The sequence below is a fragment of the Solanum pennellii genome, chromosome 1, assembly GCF_001406875.1.
Source record: "Solanum pennellii chromosome 1, SPENNV200".
Classification (NCBI taxonomy): domain Eukaryota; kingdom Viridiplantae; phylum Streptophyta; class Magnoliopsida; order Solanales; family Solanaceae; genus Solanum; species Solanum pennellii.
Genome location: NC_028637.1, coordinates 3155552 through 3172715, shown reverse-complemented (window position 1 = coordinate 3172715; position 17164 = coordinate 3155552). Strand labels below are relative to the sequence as shown.

The 17164-nt window shown below is 34.9% G+C and overlaps 3 protein-coding genes across 3 annotated transcripts; 2 read left to right on the top strand and 1 right to left on the bottom strand.

The window, feature by feature from the left end:
* The first annotated feature begins 2290 nt into the window (after positions 1–2290).
* On the top strand, positions 2291–5698 carry LOC107009388. The gene is made up of 4 exons (XM_015208718.2): positions 2291–2495; positions 3400–3536; positions 4209–4313; positions 5000–5698. Exons 1-4 carry the CDS (start codon positions 2418–2420, stop codon positions 5394–5396), a joined length of 717 nt encoding a protein of 238 aa, XP_015064204.1. The 5' UTR covers positions 2291–2417; the 3' UTR covers positions 5397–5698.
* A 323-nt stretch (positions 5699–6021) lies between these two features.
* LOC107008089 (TMV resistance protein N-like) lies at positions 6022–11621 on the top strand. The gene is made up of 6 exons (XM_015206997.2): positions 6022–6604; positions 6789–7866; positions 8624–8899; positions 9004–11148; positions 11232–11340; positions 11438–11621. The coding sequence occupies exons 1-4, from the start codon at positions 6096–6098 to the stop codon at positions 11140–11142; spliced, it is 4002 nt and encodes a 1333-aa protein (XP_015062483.1). The 5' UTR covers positions 6022–6095; the 3' UTR covers positions 11143–11148; positions 11232–11340; positions 11438–11621.
* LOC107008090 (non-specific phospholipase C2) lies at positions 11505–16361 on the bottom strand. Its single transcript, XM_015206998.2, has 5 exons — positions 15879–16361; positions 14828–15158; positions 13775–14098; positions 12465–12644; positions 11505–11940 (listed from the first exon to the last, which is right to left on the bottom strand). The coding sequence occupies exons 1-5, from the start codon at positions 16344–16346 to the stop codon at positions 11633–11635; spliced, it is 1611 nt and encodes a 536-aa protein (XP_015062484.1). The 5' UTR covers positions 16347–16361; the 3' UTR covers positions 11505–11632.
* Positions 16362–17164: the final 803 nt, after the last annotated feature.

Below are 17164 nucleotides of genomic sequence, written 5' to 3'. Positions count from 1 at the left end.
AAAAAAAAAAATTTTTTTGTTATTAAATCGCTGAGCAATTTTTTAAATAAAAAAAAATTTTAAAAATGTTAACTTATGTTTATAATTTATAAGAAAATATACATTATTTTTTAAAAATTAAAAATAAGTAAATATATTTTCTTTCTAAAATTAAATAATTTTTCTCATTTAAAATAAGTAAATATACATTATATCAAAATAAGTAAATATACATTATATCAAAAAAAATTTTTTTTTTTTATAAATCGCTGCTAGGGCAGCGATTTATATTGAATTTTTTTTTTTTTTTTATAAATCGCTGCACTGGCAGCGATATTTAAAAAAAAAAAAAAATTTCTTCGTAAATCGCTGCCAGAGCAGCGATATACCTAATTTTTTTTAAAAAAAAAGAAAATTAAAAAATAATGTTAAATCGCTACCCTGGCAGCGATTTGTAAGAAGAAACATTTTGAAATCGCTGCTTGAGCAGCGATTTCATTTTTTAATTAAAAAAAAATTTTTTTGGCAAAATCGCTGCCTCAGCAGCGATTTTACTTTTTCAGTTGAAGTAAATCGCTGCGTCGGCAGCGATTTTACCGTTTTGGTTTATATAAAATTTTATATACCGTTTTGGAATTTTTGTTAATATTTTCTACCCTTTGAGTTTCGGACTCGTGATAATGGTTATGTCAGGGCAGGAAGGCAAAAAGCATATTTTTCTAATAACTATTTTGGCCAAAGTTTGGTATCGTAATAATTATTTTGGCCAAAGTTGAAGTATTTTTCTAAACTTTTGCCCTAATTTTTTTTCTACTAGAGTAGACCCATTTTCGTAAAAATTAAATCTTATTTGAAGTCGCAAATCAACCGCATTGTAACAATACAACTCTTCGTTCATGACATTATCTTCTTCTTTTGCAAGTAATTCACAATAGGATCACAATAAGACAATTCACAAAACATCATTTTTAACAATAAATATAATGATGTTTTTTTAAATTAAGTAGAACGAAAAATCCATCACTCCACTCATATATTCCTCAACGTACACAGTGAAGGAAAATATACAAATTTTACTAGATTTACAAGGTTTAGGAGATGACTTGTTTTAATCTCTTCAACTAATCAATTCAAGACTTGTATTTTCTTCTTCCAAACGACGTCCAAAGCCACATAATCTATTTCAATCAACTATTTACAATAAAATTTCGGAATTAACAATACTCAACTTATGTATTTTGAAAAAAAACAACGAGTTAATTAATTAACTCAAAATTCAATTCCAAAAATGATGTTTGAATCCAAAAATTTTTACTTGAAGATGTTACCTAAGTCATATGCAATTTGTTTGTGAAAACTGTTTCGAAAAAAGAAATTACATTCAAGTTCACAATCTCAATTCTAGTTTAAAACTCAAGTTCTTGAGAAACCTTGTCATTAGCCAATCAAAATCTCAAGTTTTGATGTTAAAAATCCATATATAATCAACGGAAAATAAAGTTTAAGAGTCATAAAACTTACCCAAATAATTTAGTACAAGAAATCTCAAAATCGCCTCCAAGGATTTTAGGAAGGTCAAAAACGAAAAATGGGGTTTAAACCCCAAAATTTACAGCTCAAACCCCTCTCTAATAAATAAAAAACAACTACTTTTTCGAAAAAACGAACCCCAAAAATAATTTCGACCTTTACTTTTGCAAAGGTCGCCATTGTGAATAGGTCCTTCGCGATCGTGAAGGTCAAAGAAAATTAAACCTTCGCAAAAGCGAATCAGACCTCATTATCGCAAGCCTCACCCAAAGTGAGCCCTGTCTCGCGATTGCAAGATGCACTAGAATCCAGACCTAAGTAAAATCAGTCAACTCAAAAACATTGAAATGAGCCTCAAGATTCGTTCAGAACCCCGTACATACAAATTATATATGAAATTTAACTATATTCGACATTTCAGACTCAATGGAACCATCAAAACGCGAATTTGATGTGTCCTTGACCCGAAACTCGTGAAAATAACAAGAATTGAATATAACGCCTAAAAAAAATACCAAATCAAGCTCGAGACCTCTAAAAATTCAAGTAAAATCACACGTAGGCCTAAAATTTATCTCCCTAATCCAATAGAACCCTCAGAATTTCGATTCGAACTTCGACTATTGACCAAAGTCAATCCAAATTGTCATCAACTCCTCCTATCTAAGATCATATTCTCGATATTAAAAATAAAAACACTAGACCATTTTTTCTCATCGATTTTAATAAAGCCACCTATCTATCTATACATATATAACTACTCAAAATATTTCAAAATATCATTTCTTTTTCCCTCTCTTTTAAGCCGGCATAGGGTGGGGGTTGACGTAAGGCGGCGGGTGGGTGGAACCCTAGATAAACATTGGTGGATACAACACTTATCCTTCTTTTTCCCTCCATTTTAGGCCATGTCTACCGTTGTCGAGCTTGAGATTGAGGGGTCAGAACTCTTGAACAACTTTCAGGATTTGTCTATTGGAGAACAGGTAATTGTGGGGTTTTCTTCAAAAATCAAGATCTATCTATCCTGTTGCAAATTTGTGCATATAATTCAGTTTCTTTGCTTTATAACTGGTAGAATTGATGTTATGTGATCAAGGGTGATGGGTTCGAGCCGTGGAAACAGTGATATATCTTGAATGTTGTTTAAGAGTTTCAATTGATTGAATTTGATTGTGTGTTTGCAGTAGTTTTTTAATTGTTTAGTGGTTTATAGAGGTTTAATTGATTTGGGTGTTAGTTGGATTTGATTTTAGAGACAAATTCAAGATTTTTAGGTTTGTGGATTTTGAACCCTAGTTTTTCTTTTGCTGCTTAATGGGTTCAAGATACTTTATTTGTACATATTATTAACTCAGTTTCTTTGCTTTTTATAACTGGTAAAGTCGTTGTTATGTGATTAAGACGTGACAGGTTCGAGCCTTGGAAACGGTGTTGAATTGATATATCTTGAATGTTGTTCAAGAGTTTCGATTAGTTGTTTTCCGTTAAAAGTATTATGTGTTTGCCGTAGTTTTTCTTGTTTAGTGTTTTATAGAGGTTTAGTTGATTGGGTGTTTGTTGGATTTGATTTTAGAGACGAATTCAAGATTTTAGGTTTGTGGATTTTGAACCCTATTTTTTTTTTGGCTGCTTAATAGGTTCAAAATACTTTATTTGTACATATTATGAACTCAGTTTTTTGGCTTAACTTGTAAAGTTGCCTCTCCAGTTAAGGCTGTAGGGTAATTTTTCTTCCTGTTCCTATTCTGGTACATGATTATGGCCCGTGTAGCGTTGCTTTTCATCATTTGACGAATAGAATATAATCTTTCCGTTGTACAGGCTTACTGCTGTGTTATTTGATTAGACGATACAGGTTAAGCTGATTGTTGTGGATTTTTGTTTCAGACTGAAGTGGAGAGCATTTCTGAGGAAAGGTACCAAGTTGATTGTGAGAACAATTATCATGGTGACTGTGCCATATGTTTGAATAAGATAGTGCTCCAAGAAACTGCTCTTGTAAAAGGTTGCGAGCATGCTTACTGGTATGTACATAGAACCAATCTCCAATTATTTACTGCAATTTTGATCATCACGCCCATGATGGAATTATATCCAATTTACTGTTTTGGATAATTTCGATCACTTAAAGTTGGTTCCGAGCTAATTATCCTACGTCTTGTTAGTTATCTCCTGCAATATGATCCGCATGCCTCTGATAGGATTCATCCAGTTTACTACTTAGGTGAACAAATCACTTACATTTGGTTCTGAACTATCAAGAAATATAGCTTGTTTTTTTTTTTGGTTATAGGTTATCAATATGACTGTAAATAAATGGCAAATGAACTATAAAGAAAAGAAACTCACATGCCAGTGATACCGAATCCCTCAGAAGCACCTCTTCATCAGCAGGGTGAAGAAGGAATAAACTTTGTTGGCATTATTCTATTTTATTGATGCAGGGCAATTTTTGCTTTTCTATGTTGGGTGAACACAAGAAGGAAAGAAAGGAAATTCACTACGTCTGGCGAGTCTATGCTCAATTACTCAGCCGGAAGATTTTTTGTTTTATTAGTTGTATTAATTAATAGCTTATTTATTGCTCTTGGGGGATTCGGTTTAGTTATCATTTATGATTGACTTTTGCGCATCAATTGCATTAATCTGTGCTGGTTTGTTTTTTCCCAGCTTGACTGAACCTTACTTTGGTGCAGTGTGACATGCATCCTTCGGTGGGCAACCTACAAAAATGAACCAACATGCCCTCAGTGTAAACATCCATTTGAATTTCTCCACATCCATCGCTCCCTTGATGGAAGGTAACTGATTATTTTGATTCAACTTTCTTTTAGTAAATGTGATTCAAGATGATGCTAATAATGTGGCATATGTGGTATTTAATGTACATCCTTAGTTGCACTTTTACTAGTAAATATAAAACCATGTGCATAATTCTCCGAGAAGGGATTTAAGTATTTGTGACTTCTTTTCTTGATCTGTCACTTCACTAACATAATGATCTAATTAATTATCCGGTTGATTTTTGTAAGAGGTCGTGGAGCTGTATTTATTGCCTTGGTAACTAGACCAGTAAAGGTGGGCTGTGGTTAATGTTGTGTCTTATTTTTTTGTCAATTGTGGTGCAACCTGGAAAGGGCAGTATACAGAATTTGATCTAGAGAGATCCTCAGCACTACTTGATGTTATTGCAAATTCCATGTTCTGTATATGCCATAAGCTGCTTCTAAAGATTCTGACCGTTGTTGGTATTACTAAGTTCCTAGAGATGCATCCAATTGACCTCTGAATATCTAATTTGAGGTATGTGTATTGTCATAATAGAGTTTGTTTGTGATAAAGCATGTTATCGGGTTGTATTGAGGACCAAAATCTTGTCTGGCATCGTCTTTTCCTTGTTTTTTCCCTGTAGTTTTGCTCTTGAAAACATCCCCATAGTTGTGGTTGGTTATTTTTATCCTAAGAAATGATAACATTGTTTCAACAGTATCCAGGACTACATGTTTGAGGAGAGTGTCTGCCTTCTACTGAGAGCATCATGGTTTGAACCCTTTGTGGAGGAAATCGATGATTACATGGATTATGAGGATGATGAAGAGCTAGAAGACTTCCATGTTACTAGTTCACCAAGTCTCCGCATAAGCAACAGGAGATGGGGCAATAATGGTTACGTCAGGGCAGGAAGGCAAGAAGCAAGTCCTGCTCATCCACCAAGCTCCCATGACTCAAGTGCTGGATCATCACGCCAGACTACGAAGAATGAGACTGCTGTTTCTAAAGTAACTGTTGGTCGGCGTGCAAAGAGGACACTCAAGCGTGAAGCTGCTGATAAGGCAGCTGCAAAAAAGCACCAGTCGCATTTACTGAGGCTGGGTCGTACATGAGTTTACTCCATCTCTAACCTTGAAGATCATGACATAGTGAATCACCACTGTACAATATCTCTAGGTCCTTCCATTTGTAGAGTAGTGCCCACCGTTTAGATGATGAGTTTGCTAGATGGCATGAACCATTTTTATGCCTGTTGATATCTCTTATTTCCACCATTTTATGTACATTGTTAGGTGACTTTTTTCATTTAAATCTTCCATTGTTGGAATGAGGTATAACATGACTGGAGGATTTAGCATTACTGGTGTTCGTTTTGCTATATTGAGTTTGTTCTGCATAGCTTTTCGACTTTTAACAGTGTTCTTTTTGTACTTCTGAAATGTTTTTGTCAATTCGATTGAATGTATGAACGCGTTTCAGCTACAACTTTGAATGGCAAGTTCTGGAATCGAAGTTGTAACTGCTAATGTTCTTGAGAGCAAAAAAAGGTGACAAAAAGTCCTTCGGGATGACTCAGTTGTTTTGGAGGGTGGTTATCCATAGGGCTCGCCTAGTGCGGTTTACATCGCGTGTTTTGCAGAGTGGGGCCCACTTTTGTTTTTCATTTTACATCTGCACAAATAAAGAACAAAAATAATAAATGTATCAGTTGACTGGTTCAATACCAATAATATAGTTCTTTTAAAAGCACATAACATGACTGTACAATTCTTTGTTCATCAGATCAAAATTTCAACTAATTTACTAAATCCATGGCATCTTCTTCTTCTTTTGTGAGTAATTCACAATACTCTCCTCGATGGAAGTACGATGTGTTTTTAAGTTTTAGAGGTGAAGATACTCGTAAAACCTTTACAAGTCACTTGTACCAAGGTTTGAAAAACAAGGGAATATTGACCTTTCAAGATGATAAAAGGCTAGAGGATGGCGATTCTATCTCAAAAGAACTCTCGAAAGCTATCAAAGAGTCTCAAGTTGCCCTCGTAGTTTTCTCGAAGAATTATGCTACATCAAGATGGTGCTTGAATGAACTAGTGAAGATCATGGAATGCTACAAAGATGAAGATGGAAAAACAGTCATACCGGTCTTCTATGATGTGGATCCATCACATGTTCGATACCAAAGTGAGAGTTTTGCAGAAGCTTTTGCCAAACATGAATTGCAGTTTAAGGATGATGTTGAAGGAATGCAGAAGGTGAAAAGATGGAGAACTTCTCTATGTGAGGCAGCAGATCTGAAAGGACATGACATCCGCCAACGGTGAGTATAATTACATAAACGTGCTCTTTAACTTGACCTCAACTGACTTTAGGTGTGTATAAGTAGACACACAGTTCCTACGAGTTATATACAAATTAGTTTGAGTGTATCATCTTTATGCTCACTTATATATAGTACTTGAATTTCTTATTCTTATCTACAATTAATCTTCTTGTTTATGTAGGGTTGAATCAGAGAATATTCAACGAATTATTAACCAAGTTTCGTCCAAATTATGCAAGGCTTCAGTATCTTATTTGCAAGATGTTGTGGGAATAAACATTCATTTAGAGGAAGTGAAATCCCTACTAAAGCTTGAAGTCAATGATGTTCGTATTGTGGGGATCTGGGGCATGGGGGGAATTGGTAAGACGACAATAGCAAGGGCAATTTTTGACACACTCTCGTATCAGTTTGAAGCTGCTTGTTTCATTGAGGATGTTAAAGAAAACAGATGTGGAATGCATTCTTTGCAAAATATCCTTCTCTCGGAGTTGTTAAGGGAAAAAGATAGTTACGTGAATAATAAGGAGGACGGAAAGCACATGATAGCTCGTAGACTTCCTTTTAAGAAGGTTTTAGTTGTGCTTGATGACATAGATCATAGAGACCATTTGGATTACCTAGCAGGGAATCCTAGTTGGTTTGGTGATGGAAGTCGAATTATTACAACAACTAGAGATAAGCATTTGATTGGGAAGAATGATGTAGTATATGAAGTGTCTACACTTGTTGATCGTCATGCTATTAAATTGTTCAATCAATATGCTTTCAAAGAAGAAGTTCCCGATGAATGTTTTGAGAAGCTCTCATTGGAGGTTATACGTCATGCTAAAGGCCTTCCGCTAGCCCTGAAAGTGTGGGGCTCTTTCTTACATAAGAGGGACATAACTGAATGGAGAAGTGCTATAGAGGAAATGAAAAATGAGTCCAATTCGGAAATCGTTGAGAAGCTCAGAATTAGCTATGATAGACTGGAGAACATACAACAAGAGATATTTCTGGATATAGCATGTTTCTTTCGAGGGAAAGTAAAAGATCACATCATGCAAATTCTCGAGAGCTGTTATTCTGGAGCAAATATTGGATTGCGTGTCCTAATTGACAAATCTCTCGTGTTCATCTCTGATAATAATACGATTCAAATGCATGACTTGATACAAGAGATGGGTAAATATGTGGTGAAAATGCAAAAACATTCAGGAGAAGCTAGCAGACTATGGGACGTTGAAGATTTTGAAGAAGTGATGGTCAACGATACAGTAAGTAAACTAAACAATGCAATATTACTATATCCGTTTATCTTATGTTATTAAGCCACAAATTAGTCTAGTGTAGCCATTTGTATCCAGGAAGACCTGAATAGTATTCTGAGCTAAGTTGCTCGGACTCTCCAAAATGTTGCCACACCCTTGTCGGATCCTCAGAAAATGCACTACTTTTGAAGGATCCGACAGTCACCTGATGACATTTTTGAAGAGTCCGAGCAAACATAGATGAGCAATCCTACTTTTCATATTAGCAAAGAAAAGTAGGCCTTAGAAGTATTAGGGATAGCTGATTAGACAAGATGTGATGCAACTTCAACTTAACGAGAACATAACCTTAGATTGGAGGGACACAGACTAAGGTACGCAAGAGATTAGTTGGATAGTCGAATGTTGTCTTCCTGATTCTTCTATACTATTAGTCGTAGTATAACTCTTGTAGTTTCTTGTCCTTTAGGATTGGTTATTATCTGTCATTTTATTTTGTTATGACAACTGTTTAGGATCACTAGGATGATTTGTCAGGTTGTCTATAATATTTTTCCATGACTATCTTCATTTCTGCTATTTCGTTCTATATAATGCTTTGTGCTGACGGTCAATGGGAAACAGCCTCTCTACGTAGTGGTAAGGTCTGCATACACTCTACCCTTCATAGACCCCGCTGAGTATGTTGTTGTTCTAGCTCATCAAGAACTTCAAGTGCAATAATAAACGATACGAAACATGGCACTAATGATCCTTTTATCAGGGGACTAAAGCAATGGAAGCAATCTGGCTACAATATATTCAAAACCTATGCTTTAGCGAAAAAGCCATGAAGAATATGAAAAGGCTTCGGATATTATATATTGGTGGTTTTCAGATACATGTTGATTCCATTGAGTACCTTCCCAACAGCTTGCGTTGGCTTGCCTTTTATCACTATCCTTGGGAGTCGTTGCCAGAAAATTTTGAACCCAAAAGACTTGTTCATCTTAATCTCCGGTTCAGTTTGGCGTTGCATCATTTATGGACTGGAATAAAGGTACACTAGCTAAATTGCATTTTCATTTCTCTCTAATAGATAGACATCTTAACATTTTCGTGAGTTTTAAGATATGAAAAGAATACTTTCTGTGTTCTAAACAGCATTTGCCGTCTCTAAGGACGCTAGATCTTAGCTACTCTACAAACCTGATGAGAACACCAGATTTCACGGGGATGCCAAATCTGGAGTATTTGAATCTATCGTATTGTAGTAATCTAGAAGAGGTTCACCATTCCCTCGGATGTTCAAGAAAACTCAGTTTGTTATATTTGTGTTTTTGTACACTCCTTAAGAGGTTTTCATGTGTTAGCGGGGAATCTCTTGAATATCTGTATCTACATGATTGCTATAGCTTAGATACATTTCCAGAAATCCTCGGAGGAGTGAAGCCGGAGTTGAAGATTAAGATGGAACGATCTGGAATAAGGGAAATACCGTCATGTATTCAGTACCTAAGTCATATTACCAAGCTGAACTTAAAAGACATGAAAAAACTTGTATCTCTTCCGAGCAGCATTTGCATGTTGAAAAGCTTGGTGGAGCTAGATGTGTCGTACTGCTCGAAACTTGAAAGCTTGCCTGAAGAGATAGGTGATTTGATAAAGTTGGAGAAGCTTGATGCCACATGCACTCTAGTTTCACGACCTCCATCTTCTATCGTCTGTTTGAACGAGGTTAAGTTCTTGAGTTTTGCAAAACGAACTTCAGAAGTAGGCCTTGAAGGTGGAGTGTTCTTTGTGTTCCCTCGAGTGAATGAAGGGTTACGCTCATTGGAAGATTTGGATCTTGGTTACTGCAATCTAATAGATGGAGGACTTCCGGAAGACATTGGATCCTTATCCTCGTTGAAAAAATTGCATCTTGATGGAAATAACTTTGAGCATTTGCCTCGAAGCATAGCTCAACTTGGTGCTCTTCAATTCTTGTACTTATCAGATTGTCCGAACCTTAAAGAGTTTCCTCAGGTGAATGATGGATTACGCTCACTGGAAGATTTGGACCTCAGTTACTGCAATCTAGTAGATGGAGGACTTCCGGAAGACATTGGATCCTTATCCTCTTTGAACAAATTACATCTTGATGGAAACAACTTTGAGCATTTGCCTCGAAGCATAGCTCAACTTAGTGGTCTTCGATTCTTGGACGTATCATATTGCACGAGGCTTAAAGAGTTGCCAGACTTCATGTTGATGCCTGATTTGTATTTTTTGCATCTGATAGATTGTATGAGTCTTGAAGAGGTTCATCATTCCCTGGGATTTTTCGAGAAGCTCACTCACGTATGCTTGTATAACTGTAAACGCCTTAAGAGGTTTCCAGGTATGTGCATCGATTCCCTTAAATGTATCCGGACATGGGGTTGCTCTAGTTTAGAAAGTTATCCTAAGATCATCGGTACCATGAAAGTGGAATCAGAGATTCACATGTTAGACAGTGTAATGTGTGATCTAAATTCGAATAGTTCATTTCCACATTCCTTGTCTCAGAGGATCGTTTCGTTGCAACATGACATCTCTGCTTCAGATTCCTTATCACTAATTAGAGTGTTTACGATTGATCATCCCGAGAAGAAGATGCCAAGTTGGTTCCACCATCAAGGAATGGATACAAGTGTTGTATCCATCAATTTGCCAGAAAATTGGTATGCACCAGATAACTTCTTGGGATTTGCTGTATGTTACTCTAGTGAACTAATTGACATCACAGCTCACTTGATTCCGTTATGTGATGATGGGATGTCGTGGATGACCTTGGAACTGAACTTATCCCGCGATTCCAAACGTGATACAGAATTCTCTGATTTTTTGGAATGTGAGACAGAATCATCTGACTATTCAGAATGTGCTACTGAACTTACTCTTCATTTTTTCTTGGTACCTTTTTCAAGCTTATGGAATACATCTAAGGCAAATGGTAAAACACCGAATGATTATAGGCTCATTACGTTATCATTTTCTGGAGAAATGAAGAAGTTTGGATGTCGTTTGTTATATAAAGACAAGCCTGAGCTTGTTGAGACCTTGTTACAGATGAGGGAAAATAACGATGAACCAACAGAACGTTACATTGGGATCAGGAGCAGTAGATATAACAATAGTGAACATCATGACTCCGTCACCAATGAAGCCAGTTGCTCCTCTTCTATGAAACAAAGGTCACGTTCTAATATTCGTGGGAGTGTAGCCCGTCTCTTCAGAAACATTGCAACTCTTTCTTGCAAATCGAGGAATTCAGCTTAAATATAGGTAAATATACACATGCAACTTACATCACTGTATTCTGGTAACTAGTATTCGATCTGCTTTTCATGTGGAATGATGTCTCACAGATATAACGATTTCACTAGAGTATCGTTGATAGATGACCAGTGACACTGCCTATGAAGCTCACATGTTTCATTTCCTGTGTCTGAGAAACAGATTCGCGAAAGAACTTAGGTGTGCTATAATTCCTTCTTCTTACATTTCATTTTTCGATATATTATCAGATTTAAACATTTACTAACAAGTATCTGCCTCGAAAAACAAATTGCAGATGAATGGAGCCCTCTGAAACTCTTAGTCGCGTCACATCACAAAGAAAATGGATCAAACATAGACTATTTCCAGAACAGCAATGATCGAGCTCAAATAATTTCGATTATAGTGCACCTTTGAACCATATAATTACATCATAATATGGCTTCAGTAATACCATATTTGTACATTATTTCATTTGATTACATATATGTTAAGGTTGCAAATTAGTAGATGATGATCTTGTAGTGAGTGAAGGCCTCATTTGTACAATTTGTTCTTCATCAACACCAATTTTCTTGGCAGCAAATCCAGCTTCAAAGAAGCGTTTAACCGCGTCTTCCATATAAGCTTTCCCTTCTCTTACAGTCATTCCTTTGCCTATCTTTTCTGGATAACTTGTTAGTAGATGATCTCCTTTTAGAACCGCGGCGAGTTGAACTAGTTCTTCCTGGAATTCACTTATGTTTTTATTTTCATTTGCTTCTCCCTTTCTTATCTTTGTTGGAGTTGGAAGCTTTTCTGTGGAGAGTGTACACAAAGTTTGGTTGAACAAAGAACATAGACAATCAATAGTACTTCCCTCTGTTCCAATCAGTGGCGGAACCAGGAATTTGACAAAGGGTGTGCAAAACTAAGGGAAAAAGGATAAATATATCCCCGACTTATCGTAAATGGTATGCAAATACCCTCTGTCATACTTTAGGGACATTGGTGCCCCTGCCGTCCAAAAACTAGAGCATATATACCCTTTATACTAACGGACATACACGTGTCATAATCTTATCCACCGATCCGATATTAGATCGATGGATAAGATTGTGCCACGTGTCCCTATTTAGTCTGAGTGAAGGGTATATACACTCTAGTTTTTGGACGGCAGCGGCACCAATGTCCCGAAAGTTTGACGGAGGGTATCTACATACCATTTACGATAGTTCAGGGGTATATTTGTCATTTTTCTCCAAAAACTAAATGTATACTCGTAATAGCTAACGTGTAACCTTGGTAGACTATATAATTTTCCGAGGAAGAGCGTGACTAACCAGGACAATCAGTTCTAGGCTCCTTTCTTATCTGTAGAATGTGTTCAAAAGTGCCAGCCCATGCATCTCTTTTAGTAAGAAATGGTGATGGCAAATCAAAGATCTTCTTCACTGTTGCTGGAATTGATGAATGTTCATATTCCGACGTCGGAAACGGAGACCCATTAGGACCATGAACAACTGCAAAAAAATAAAACAATTTATCGTATTTTCAAATTTGAGTTAGATTTTTATGTGTAGCATCTCGCATTAGCAGAGTTCAGACAAGGATGGTGCCCTAAGGAAAAGTTACTTGTGTTGGTTTTTAGTTATGTGTGACATAAGTCAAAGAAATTATTAATGTTTAGTTTTAAAATTTTAATTATGTGTGACATAAGTCAAAGAGATTATTAATGTCTCTATATTTCTTTTCTAACAAACAATGATGAAAATTACAAAGCAACTAATTGATGTATGTATATACCAATTGTGACAACTATAAAGTACAAGTCATATTTCTCTTTAACTAACAATTATATATATTTTCTATGTAATTTGATGATATTTCATTTATATTATATATATATTCTTTAACAATGCTTTTCATTAGCTATAATAAATTTTGAAATAAATAATATTGTAATTAAAAGGTTGATTGTACTAATTGATATACCTCAAGAAAATACAAGAAATGTTATGATTACACTTAAAAGATCTGAAAAGTTATTTTTTAAGAGGGCAAGAGATTTCGTTCTTCAGAAATAGATATTAATAAAATTGCTTAGACGTAAAATAAAAATAAAAAATAAAAAAATGATAAGTGGAGACAGACCAACATTGTTGTCCTCTTTCTAGTGTGAAAATGACTACTTTTGCACACATCTTTTTCCCAAATAATTCACTTATTTGTGTCTTCACATGTTAACATCACAAGAGGTAGAATGTAGGGACACATTAATTAAACTTTGGATTTATTAAAAGCATTTCACACACCATTAATAAAAGTTTTTATTTTTTTATTTTTTGGGGTCCAAAACATTAATAAAAGTTTGTGAAGTATAGCTATCTAACAAGTGATAGTGTGACATGTTGACACATAAGATAAGCATTCATTTGTTGGCAAATACTCCTAAATTTCATTATACTGAAAATAATTATCTCATATGATCACTTTGCAAAATAAAGAAAATATTAATTAATTTTTTTTATAGTACCCTTTCAATTAAAATTTTTAAAAAAAATATTCACATTTATTTATAAAAATTTTAAAAATAATTAATTAAATTCGAGTATTGAAAATAATAATATATATAGAGTTGAAGTGATTGTACCTGTGCCCTTTTCAATCCAAGGAGAGATCATAATAGTAGGAACTCGAACTCCCAACCTATCGAACTCAAAGTTAAACGGTTCGGGTCCTACAATTCCATCCGGGCTAGGGACCCCAGTGACAGGTGTAGGGACGTGATCAAAGAACCCACCGTGCTCATCGTAGGTAATGATGAAAAGGGTTTGGTTCCACTGTGGGCTTGCCCTTAGGGTTTCATATACCTCCTTTACGAACATTTGTCCCTGATAAACGTCGTGTGATGGATGATCATCGTTAGCTGGTATTAACTTTGAGTCCATGTATCGCTGCTCCACCACAACATATCCTGGTAATAGGGCCGCCACATTTTAGCTCATTTAATAGTTGATATTATTATTCTTACCAATATTTAGAAATGCATTTCAACGTGAGAATATTATTCATATTATGCAGAAAGACTGAAACTCTATACCCTTTAATGGGAAAATTACGTGGTTAAGGAAACTTATACTACTTATTACTCATCATAGTTATAGTTTGATATAATTACCACTCGCGATTAACATTATATATTAACTATGTGAGCTGACTTCGAGTTTGTATAATTAGTTACGTTTGTATATGTATAATTTGTTAAAATATACAAATAATAGAATATACAATTATCTAATCGATATACATATATAATTCACCTCTCTCCCACTCTCTGCCCTCTCTCTCGCTCGCCTCTCTCCTCCCTCTCTCAATCTCTCTTGTCATATATGCAAATACATATGTATAATTTACGATTATCTAACCAATATACATATACAAATTCATCTTTCTCCCACTCTTTGTCCTCTCTCTTCGCTTCTCTCCTCTCTCTCTCTCCTAGTCTCACTCGCCTATCTTCTCCCTATAACATGTAGCTACGAATTGTAATTATCAAACTAAAGCTATGAAAAGTAATTAGACTATTTTTAAGTGACTATATGTGAAAGTTATCTATTTTAATCAATATTTTTAAACATATCTCGAAAAGAAAAAAAACGAAAATCATCACATAAATTAAAATACGAACTTCTAGCATTCATACCTGGTAGTTTTCCTGATTTAGCATCACTTTTGAATGTGAGATCATAAGGATGGAATTTTCCGACGTACTTAAGCTTTCTCAAATTCAGGTAAAACAGAGTCGCCGGAATATTCTGATAATAAATTCCAAAATTTACTCCGGCGTCGTCGAGATTCTCGAAAATCGTTCTTTGTGGGTAACCTTTAGCTAACAGCGCCGCGATGTTAGAGGTGGCGCCGTGAGATGTGCCGGAGTGAACGTAGAGTCGATTCGGCTGAGTCGACGCTGGCACCGACGCAAACCACCGGTCGAACACCGCAAATTCCGATACTAGAGTTTTATATACTGACACCTGAAACAACAACACCACTTAATAATTTTGACGTAATCCATAATCATGTGATCAGAAGATAACGAGTTTAATTCGTGCCTTTCATACAAAAAAAAGCACATGCATTATAGAAGTTTTTCAAATATACAAACTTTTTTAAAAAATTTTATGTCCAAATTCACATCAAATAAAAACGATTTCATTTTGAAAATTTGAACTATACTATAAAATTAAAACGAAAAAAGTATTTAGTTAGTTATAGAAAACAATTGTGTGATACATATTTGGTAAACAAATACAATATATTTATTAACCCAAAAATTATACTGTTTATATATAATTAAAATAATATATATAACACGATAAATTTGGAATATATTTTACCTAATTCAGACTGCGTCATTCACTAAAACAATACAATATAATATAATCATAAAAAAAAAAGTCATTTTAATTATTTGAGGATATAGAATAATTATTCGTAATTGTACTTCCCTAAATACTTCAAAAAATTAACAATTTATTCCATAATTTCGAATTTCTAACTTTTTAAACTTTAAAATAATTTCGAAATTAATCGAACTAAAAAAAAAAATTGTAGTAAGAGTAGTAGTGCAATATGCTACTCAAAAACTCTCCAAAAATATTACTGCATCGTATCGTATCGAATTCTCCGAAAATGCAGTCCGGCAAGTATATATTAGTTTATATTTTCGAAGAATCCGAGCATCGGATACTTACCATTTGAGGCTGAAAACCATTCATGACTTGTTCAGGCAAATTAGTATCCATTGAAAGAGCTTGTTGAACAAATCCATTCATCGGAGCTAATTTTTTCGAACTTTGATTTGTTCCAAATATCTGTTCACGTATAGCTTGAAATGAATGTCCTGGATCAGGATCAACATAATGTGATTGATCTCCGAAGAAAATTCGACGGGAATTCGGATCCGATGTCGAAATCGGATTCGATTCCGACCCATCGACGCCATTGATTTCTGGATTCATCTTCTTCATCCAACCTAACATATGGTCGAACGATCTGTTCTCCATTACCAAAACCACCACCGTTTTTATCGGACTACTGCTGCTGCTACCAGCAGCAGCAGCAGTAGTCCAGTTACGGTGGTGGTTTGATAGTAAAATTACGAGAATGAGTAGTCCGACGGCGACGGTGTTCGTCGCCGGCGATTTGGATTTGGGTGACATTTTGTGAGTGTGAATTTGGGGGCACAAAATATCTTTATTTAATGTAATCACTATAAATAGTGTGGGTATATGGATATAATATAGATGTAATATTTTGTAATTATTGGTGGGTCGTTAATTCATCAGTTTAGAAAAAGAAAGGATAAAAATTGATTTTGCTTTGAGTGGTTAGTTTAAAACGATCGATAAAGTCATTTACTCGATTTTTCCTTGGAATGTTTGTTATGGATGCATTAATATATGGTGTTTGTCTATCGGGTTAAAGGTGTTGCTGGTGGATATGATAGTGATGTTCTGGCTTTGAACGGTATTTAAAATTAAAAAAAAAAATGACGAATATTTTGATCAAGGAGGTAAATTTTTTATTTATTTACTCCATTATAATTATTTGAATCACGTAGCGTACAGAATTTGCATTTTGGATGTAAGTCAATATGAAAAATGTTTAGTTTATATATATAAGAGGATGATTGTTGAAGGTCATACAAAGAGATTATTAATTATTTTTTTCATCTGGTGTGAGACTTTTCAATATTTGACCTCACGTCCAGAGCTGAATAGTTGATATGTGGGAAATTCAATACGAGCACCAAACATTAGTTAATAGATACTGTGATGAGCTATGTTCTAATATCATGTGAAGAAAAGAATTAATTAAGTTAGTTTATGAGGTCGCAACGACTATTCAAAATTATATAAAAGGACCACTCATCTTTTATTATCTAACGTGAGACTCCTCAATACGTAGATCGACTAAACTTGACAAAAAAAAAAACTACTCCTATATTCTTTAGTCCAAAAAATGATTTTTACTACTA

Bases quoted from the DNA above. Each gene is read 5' to 3' on its own strand.
- LOC107008089 (XM_015206997.2), top strand. From the start codon at position 6,096: ATGGCATCTTCTTCTTCTTTTGTGAGTAATTCACAATACTCTCCTCGA. The intron at 7,867-8,623 runs GTAAGTAAACTA...TCCTTTTATCAG, and splicing joins AAGTGATGGTCAACGATACA to GGGACTAAAGCAATGGAAGC. The intron at 8,900-9,003 runs GTACACTAGCTA...TGTTCTAAACAG, and splicing joins ATTTATGGACTGGAATAAAG to CATTTGCCGTCTCTAAGGAC.
- LOC107008090 (XM_015206998.2), bottom strand. From the start codon at position 16,346: ATGTCACCCAAATCCAAATCGCCGGCGACGAACACCGTCGCCGTCGGA. The intron at 14,099-14,827 runs GTATGAATGCTA...CCCTATTACCAG, and splicing joins TAAATCAGGAAAACTACCAG to GATATGTTGTGGTGGAGCAG. The intron at 11,941-12,464 runs GTTAGTCACGCT...CACTCTCCACAG, and splicing joins GCCTAGAACTGATTGTCCTG to AAAAGCTTCCAACTCCAACA.
- LOC107009388 (XM_015208718.2), top strand. From the start codon at position 2,418: ATGTCTACCGTTGTCGAGCTTGAGATTGAGGGGTCAGAACTCTTGAAC. The intron at 2,496-3,399 runs GTAATTGTGGGG...TTTTTGTTTCAG, and splicing joins ATTTGTCTATTGGAGAACAG to ACTGAAGTGGAGAGCATTTC. The intron at 4,314-4,999 runs GTAACTGATTAT...TTGTTTCAACAG, and splicing joins CATCGCTCCCTTGATGGAAG to TATCCAGGACTACATGTTTG.